This window comes from Rhinoraja longicauda, chromosome 5, assembly GCF_053455715.1.
Source record: "Rhinoraja longicauda isolate Sanriku21f chromosome 5, sRhiLon1.1, whole genome shotgun sequence".
Taxonomy (NCBI): Eukaryota; Metazoa; Chordata; class Chondrichthyes; order Rajiformes; family Arhynchobatidae; genus Rhinoraja; species Rhinoraja longicauda.
Genome location: NC_135957.1, coordinates 85,938,272 through 85,946,618, shown reverse-complemented (window position 1 = coordinate 85,946,618; position 8,347 = coordinate 85,938,272). Strand labels below are relative to the sequence as shown.

The window sequence follows — 8,347 nt, the reverse complement described above, 5'->3', positions numbered from 1 at the left end:
TCAGTTAGACGGAACTTTCCCCCCAAAGGTTATTTCTTGACAAAATAATTGGAAATGCCAAATGTTTGAACGCACATTGGTCAAACTTTATTGATTGCATTTAGTTGCCTTGAACATTTTATTTATAATCTTCTACCAAATGTTGTTAGTTAATAGATGAAATTCATTAGCATTAGAGGCAACAATTGCAGACTGCTGACAACACATCTTTTCACTGTACCTCAGTACAGGTGGCAATAAACTAAACTAAACAGATGACACCAAGTCTGAAGAAGGGTCTCAACCCGAAATGCTGGGTCTCACCCATCCCTTCTCTCCTGAGATGCTGCCTGTCCCGCTGAGTTCCTCCAGCATTTTGTGATACCTTCAATTTGTACCAGCATCTGCAGTTATTTTCCTACACAGTTAACGGCATTGATGTACAGGGCTCTAGTGAGACCGCACCTGGAGTACTGTGTGCAGTTTTGGTCTCCAAATTTGAGGAAGGATATTCTTGCTATTGAGGGCGTGCAGTGTAGGTTTACTAGGTTAATTCCAGGAATGGCAGGACTATCAGATGTTGAAAGACTGGAGCGACTAGGCTTGTATACACTGGAATTTAGAAGGATGAGAGGAGATCTTATCGAAACGTATAAGATTATTAAGGGGTTGGACACGTTAGAGGCAGGAAACATGTTCCCAATGTTGGGGGAGTCCAGAACAAGGGGCCACAGTTTAAAAATAAGGGGTAGGCCATTTAGAACTGAGATGAGGAAAAACTTTTTCAGTCAGAGAGTTGTGAATCTGTGGAATTCTCTGCCTCAGAAGGCAGTGGAGGCCAATTCTCTGAATGCATTCAAGAGAGAGCTAGATAGAGCTCTTAAGGATAGTGGAGTCAGGGGGTACGGGGAGAAGGCAGGAACGGGGTACTGATTGAGAATGATCAGCCATGATCACATTGAATGGCGGTGCTGGCTCGAAGGGCCGAATGGCCTCCTCCTGCACTATTGTCTATTGGTATCTTGGAGTCCAAGTCCATAACTGCCTGAAAGTGGGCACACAAGTGGACCGAGGGTGTATGATGTGCTCGCCTTCACTGGTCGGGGAAATGAGTACAATGGTCAGGAAGTCGTGATTCAGCGCTGTAAGACTTTGATCCAGCTTTGCTGACTTTGTAGTACACAGTTTAGTTTATTGTCACGGGTGCAGTGAGAAGCTTTTCTGTTGCGTGCTACCCAGTCAGCGGAAAGACAACGCCTGATTATAATCGAGCCGTTCACTGCGTACAGATACATGAAGAGGGAATAACGTTTTAGTGCAAGGTAAAGCCAGCAAAGTCCGTCAAGGATATTGTGCGCACTAAGAATAAAGGGGAGGCCATTTAAAACTGAGGTGAGAAGGAACTTTTTCACCCAGAGAGTTGTGAATTTGTGGAATTCTCTGCCACAGAGGGCAGTGGAGGCCAATTAACTGGATGAATTTAAGAGAGAGTTAGATAGAGCTCTAGGGGCTAGTGGAATCAAGGGATATGGGGAGAAGGCAGGCATGGGTTACTGATTGTGGATGATCAGCCGTGATCACAATGAATGGCGGTGCTGGCTCAAAGGGCCGAATGGCCTCCTCCTGCACCTAGTTTCTATGTTTCTAAGGATTGTTTTCTCTGAAATGCTGGAGGTTGAGTGGAGACCTGACAGAAGAATATAAAATTAGGAGAGGTGTCGAGAGGGCAGACAGTCAGAACCTTTTTCACAAAGTGGAAATCTGAAGACCAGGGAGCATATCTTTAAGGTGAGAAGGGGTAAAGTTTAAAGGAGATGTGTGGGGGCAGGTTTTGTTACACAGAGGGTGGTGGGGGCCTGGAACGTGCTGCCAAGGGTGGTGGTGGAGGCAGATACCATAGCGGTTTTTAAGAGGCTTTTAGACAGGCACATGGATATGCATGGAATGGAGGGGTATGAATCATGTGCTGGCAGCTGAGATTAGTTTAGAGATAGACACAAAAAGCTGGAGTATTGCAACTCAGCGGGACAGGCAGCATCTCTGGAGAGAAGGAATGGGTGACGTATCGGGTCGAGACCCTTCTTCGGACTGAAGTTTGTATTGGCTTCATATTGGGCACATATATCGTGGGCCTTGGAGTCTGTTCCTGTGCTGTGCTGTTTTAATCAGCGATGTCACAGATCAATGGGATGCCATTTCTCAATGAGGTCAGTTGATATCCCATTGAGATCTAGCATATTGACGACACTGGTGAGATTGAGTTCCATTGGTACGATACACTCACTGGGTCTCAGCTATAGGGTTGCCAACTTCCTCACTCCCAAATAAGGGACAAAGGGTGACGTCACTGCCCCACCCGTTCCTTCTCTCCACAGATGCTGCCTGACCCGCTGAGTTACTCCAGCACTCTGTGAAACGTCACCTATCCATGTTCTCCACAGATGCTGCCTGACCCGCTGAGTTACTCCAGCACTCTGTGTCTATCTTCGGTTTAAACATTGCACCTGCAGTTCTCTCCTCCACATTTCGTCTATTTGACCATCATCTCTTCAATGGCATCTGCGAGCTTCTGGTATTGCTCCAGTTCATTGTAGACGTGTACGGACGCCCGCACATACAGCGCCCCTCCCAAAGCCTTGATGGGAACCTGGTTAGAAACAAGACCAGTTAACATAGAAACATAGACAATAGGTGCAGGAGGAGGCCATTTGGCCCTTCGATCATTGTGTTCATGGCTGATCATCCACAATCAGTAACCCGTGCCTGCCTTCTCCCCATATCCCCTAGTGTGTGTAGGATAGTGTTAATGTGCGGGGATCGCTGGTCGGCGCGGACCTGGTGGGCCGAAGGGCCTGTTTCCGCGCTGTATCTCTAAACCTCCAGATTCAGGGACAGTTTCCTCCCAGCTGTTATCAGGCAACTGAACCATCCTACCACAACCAGAGAGCAGTGCTGAACTGCTATCTACCTCGTTGGTGGCCCTCGGACGATCTTTGATCAGACTTTGCTGGCTTTACCTTGCACTAAACGTTATTCCTTTATCCTTATCTGTCCACTGTGAACGGCTCCATTGTAATCATGTATTGTCTTTCCGCTGACTGGTTAGCACGCAACATAAGCTTTTCACTGTACCTCGGTACACGTGACAATAAACTCAACTAAAATGAATGAAACTCAATTATTCTGGACCTCACCCTAATAACGGCATCACTAAACACTTTCTGGGCTTGAAGTGAAAAAGTTACAATAGATTTTGGGCCTGCAGAATCTGTGGTCATAGAGTCACAGAGTGATACAGTGTGGAAACAGGCCCTTCGGCCCAACTTGCCCACACCGGCCAACATGTCCCAGCTACACTAGTCCCACCTGCCTGGGCTTGGTCCATATCCCTCCAAACCTGTCCTATCCATGTACCTGTCCAACTGTTTCTTACACATTGGGATAGTCCCAGCCTCAACTACCTCCTCTGGCAGCTTGTTCCATACACCCACCACCTTCTGTGTGAAAAAGTTACCCCTCAGATTCCTATTAAATCTTTTCCCCTTCACCTTGAACCTGTGTCCTCTGGTCCTCGATTCCCCTACTCTGGGCAAGAGACTCTGTACATCTACCCGATCTATTCCTCTCATGATTTTGTACACCTCTATAAGATCTCCCCTCATCCTCCTGCGCTCCATGGAATAGAGTCCCAGCCTACTCAACCTCTCCCCACAGCTCACACCCTCTGGGGTATTGATGGGTGGGTTTGGCTGCTGTCTACATTTGTTTTGCGTTGACCAAAATTGCTCGTAGACTGGGCCAGGTGAGAAATATTTCCCGTTTCGTGCAACAAACAAACATGTTGGAGGAACTCCAAAGGTGGACACAAAATGCTGGAGTAACTCAGCGGGTCAGGCAGCATCCCTGGAGAGAAGGAATGGGTGGCGTTTTGGGTCAAGACCCTTCCTCCGACTGAGAGTCGGGGGAGATTCGGAAGGGTAGGGTATGAAAATTACAGATCCAAGCAAATCCCGTGGAGAAGGTACAAACTCCGTACAGACAGCGCCCGTAGTCAGGATGGAACCCGGGTCTCTGGCGCTGTGAGGCAGCAACTCTACCGCTGCGCCACTCAAAATGATTGGAGGAGGATTCTGATTGTTAATTCAGTACCACTCAAATGTCACCAAATAATGCTATTTATTGAGTCTGAAGAAGGGTCTCGACCCGATACGTCACCCATTCCTTCTCTCCAGAGATGCTGCCTGTCCCGCTGAGTTACTCCGGCATTTTGTGTCTACCTTCAGTGTAGACAATAGACAATAGGTGCAGGAGTAGGCCATTCGGCCCTTCGAGCCAGCACCGCCATTCACCATGATCATGGCTGATCATTCTCAATCAGTACCCCGTTCCTGCCTTCTCCCCATACCCCCTGACTCCGCTATCCTTAAGAGCTCTATCTAGCTCTCTCTTGAAAGCATCCAGAGAATTGGCCTCCACTGCCCGCTGAGGCGGAGAATTCCACAGATTCACAACTCTCTGACTGAAAAAGTTTTTCCTCATCTCAGTTCTAAATGGCCTTCCCCTTATTCTTAAACTGTGGCCCCTTGTTCTGGACTCCCCCAACATTGGGAACATGTTTCCTGCCTCTAACGTGTCCAACCCCTTAATAATCTTATACGTTTCGATAAGATCTCCTCTCATCCTTCTAAATTCCAGTGTGTACAAGCCCAGTCGCTCCAGTCTTTCAATGTACGACAGTCCCGCCATTCCGGGAATTAACCTGGTGTACAACCAGCATCTTCAGTTGCGTCCTACACGTTACCTCGATGTGGTGCTGGCTGTACAGGACGTTCTGGATCGCCTCCGCGTGCTCGTAGTTTGCAGCACCATCTTGCTGCAGGCTGTCTGGTAGCCGAACGCACACCATGGATCCAAACATCTCTCTGGGGGCCAGCAGTCCACTTTCCCATCGGCTCACCAGCAAATCCACTGAAGACGTTAATGAGGTGAACAGCGTGTGTGGAAAGAAGCAGAAAGAAAGTTAAACGCCACCACCACCAGATCCTCCAGGCAACTTGTAGCCGGCCAATTGTAGCGGAAACAGGCCCTTCGGCCCACCGAGTCCGTACCGACCAGCGATCCCCGCGCACTAACACTATCCCAAACACACTAGGGACAACAAGCCAATTAGCCTACAAACCTGCACGTCTTTGGAGTGTGGGGGGGAAACCGGAGCACCCGGAGAAAACCCACGCAGGTCACGGGGAGAAGGTACAAACTCCGTACAGGCAGCACCCGTAGTCAGGATGGAACCCGGGTCTCCGGCGCTGTGAGGCAGCAACTCTACCGCTGCGTCACCGTGCCGCGCCAAGATCATTTTTGTACTATTAAGAGACTCTTTTTTTGTCTTTTATTTTGAGGAAAGTGCCCCAGTAATCATTCTCTGCCTGAATTCACCAGGCCTTTGCTAAAAGAGAACTTTGCTGTCTTTCTTGTAAGCGCAGTGGCAGATTTGCTGCCTCACAGCGCCAGAGACCCGGGTTCCATCCCGACTACGGGTGCCGTCTGTACGGAGTTTGTACCTTCTCCCCATGACCACGTGGGTGCTCCGGTTTCCTACCACACCCGCACGTACAGGTTTGGTATAATTGTAAATAGTGGCTGGTGTGTGTAGGGTGGTGTTAGTATGTGGGGATCATTGATCGGCACGGACTTGGTGGGCCGAAGGGCCTGTTTCCGCGCTGTATCTCGAAACTAAACTAAAGAAGGTTGTAAACGCACAGCGGGAGTAAACGAAGGGCAAGACTGAGGAAAACATGGAATATGATTTTGTGTAAGATGTGTTTTATAGTTTTAGTTTAATTTATTGTCACGTGTACCGAGGTACAGTGAAAAGCTTTTGTTGCGTGCTAACCAGTCAGCAGAAAGACAATACATGATTACAATCGAGCCGTCCACTGTGTATAGATAGATGATAAGGGAATAATGCTTCGTGCAAGGTAAAGCCAGCAGAGTCTGATCAAGGATAGTCCGAGGGTCTCCAAAGAGGTAGATAGTAGTGCAGCACTGCTCTCTGGTTGTGGTAGGATGGTTCAGTTGCATGTTTTCATTAATTGTGCCGCCCTAATTATCCTCCTTAGTTAGGGTTGCCAACTGACCCGTATTTTGGGCTAAATTGGTTTGTCCCGTACAATAGACAATAGGTGCAGGAGCAGGCCATTCGGCCCTTCGAGTACAGGACCGCCCTTGTCCCGTATTAAGCCCGGGGGGGCGCTGTAGGCCTGGACACTGTAGGCCCGGAGGCCGTTGTAGGCCCAGACACTGTAGGCTCAGAGGCCGCTGTAGGCTTGTACACTGTAGGCCCGGAGGACAGTGTAGGCCCGGACACTGTAGCCGAGACAGTGTAGGCTAACGAACTGTGTTCGGGGAGCGGGGCCGAGCGTTTGCGCCTAACGGAGGTTGCGTAGCAATCAGCTTCCCGGCCCGGGCGGCCACCATTGGTGGAGCGGGAGCACGAGACCGCTGGCTGGGTGAGGTGACGTGGGGCGCGGGGCGATGACGTCACTGTTTGTCCCTTATTTGGGAGTGAGATAGTTGGCAACTCTTTCCTCAGCGCACTTCTATCGCCCTGCAACAGTTCATGGGGGAAGTAATAATTTCTTCACAGGAAGGTGGCAAGGCAAAATATTTCAGCAATGCAAAAAATATAAACAAAAATGATGTGTTGGAAAAATATCACCTGCCAAACCGCAGTGCTACAGTGATTCAATTTATTCACATCTTTACCGGGTGATTCAGTACTTGATTATCAATAATTCAGAGACTGTCGGAATCTCCGGGCTAACTGAATCTCCATTGCTCTTTCTAACTGAGAAGTGCATAGCTGAGGTGTGGACAGAGTGGATGTGGAGAGGATGTTTCCACCAGCGGGAGAATCCAGGACCAGAATTAAGGGACGCACCATTTAGGAAGGAAATGAGGAGGAATTTTGTTCGTCAGAGGGTGGGGGTCAGCGTTGGCAAGACGAAGGAGATAGTGATGGGCCTCAGGACGTGAAGCCGGACACATGCCCCAGTCTGCATTGACCGAACCAGAAGTGGAGATGGTTGAAAACCTCAAATTCCCAGGAGTCAACATCACCAACAACTTCTCCTGGACCTCCCATATTGCAGCAACCACCAAGAAAGCTTTTACACCGACTCTTCCACTTCCGCAGAAGGTTTAGGAAGTTCGGCACATCCCCTACAACTATCACCCACTTCTACAGATGCGCCACAGAAAGCATTTCATCGGGAAGCATCACAACTTGGTTTGGGAACAGCTCCATCCAAGAACGCAAGAAATTGCAGGGAATTGTGGACGCAGCCCAGACCATCACACAAACCAACCTCCCTTCCATTGACACCATCTACACCTCACGCTGCCTCGGCAAGGCCAGCAGCATCATCAAGGACCAGTCTCACCCCGGCCACTCCCTCTTCTCCCCTCTCCCATCGGGCAAGAGGTACAGAAGTGTGAAAACGCACCCCTCCAGATTCAGGGACAGTTTCTTCCCAGCTGTTATCAGGCAACTGAACCATCCTACCACAACCAGAGAGCAGTGCTGAACTACTATCTGCCTCATTGGTGACCCTCGAATGTTTCGCGTCAAAGATTATAGGGAAAAGGAGCAGAACGGAGTTGAGGAGGAAAAGTAGATCAGTCGTGATCGATTGGCGGAGGAGACTCGATGGGCCGAATGGCCTAATTTTGCTCCTACGTCTCATGGTCTTAAGTGCGAGTAAATCGGAGCACCCAGAGGAAACCATTGGGGCCAAAGAGAGAACGTGCAAACTCCACACAGACAGCACCAGAGATCAGGATCGAACCCACCCTCATTGGTGACCCTCGGACTATCTTTGAATGGACTTCACCTTGCACTAAACGTTATTCCCGTTATCCTGTATCTGCACACTGTGGACGGCTCGATTGTAATCATGTGTTGTCTTTCCGCTGACTGGTCAGCACGCAACAAAAGCTTTTCACTGTAGCTCGGTACATGTGACAATAAACCCAACTAAATTTAACTAAAAACAGATCTCACAGCTTTTTAAATCCTGCATGTCACAGGGCAGGTCCTTTCAACTTTCCTGCTCTCAACGTATAGCTACGCCCTCTAACGTAGTTAAGTTTAGTTTAGAGAGGCCGTGCGGAATCAGGCCCTTCGGCCCACCGGGTCCGTGCCGACCAGCGATCCCCGCGCATTAACACCATCCCAAACACACTAGGGACAATAGACAATAGGTGCAGGAGGAGGCCATTCGGCCCTTCGAGCCAGCACCGCCATTCAATGTGATCATGGCTGATCATTCTCAATCAGTACCCCGTTCCTGCCTTCTCCCCATACCCC

The 8,347-nt window shown here is 49.3% G+C and overlaps 1 protein-coding gene across 1 annotated transcript in view; it reads right to left on the bottom strand.

Annotated features, from left to right (window-relative positions):
* LOC144594076 (uncharacterized) overlaps nucleotides 1-8,347 on the bottom strand; it is a 67,463-nt gene continuing 59,116 nt past the window's right edge. Inside the window, exons 12-13 of the mRNA XM_078400263.1 lie at nucleotides 4,781-4,947; nucleotides 1-2,626 (exon numbers count right to left, since the gene is read on the bottom strand). Coding sequence (XP_078256389.1) covers nucleotides 2,510-2,626; nucleotides 4,781-4,947 — 284 coding nt within the window. The 3' untranslated portion in view covers nucleotides 1-2,509. The remainder of the gene's footprint in view (nucleotides 2,627-4,780; nucleotides 4,948-8,347) is intronic.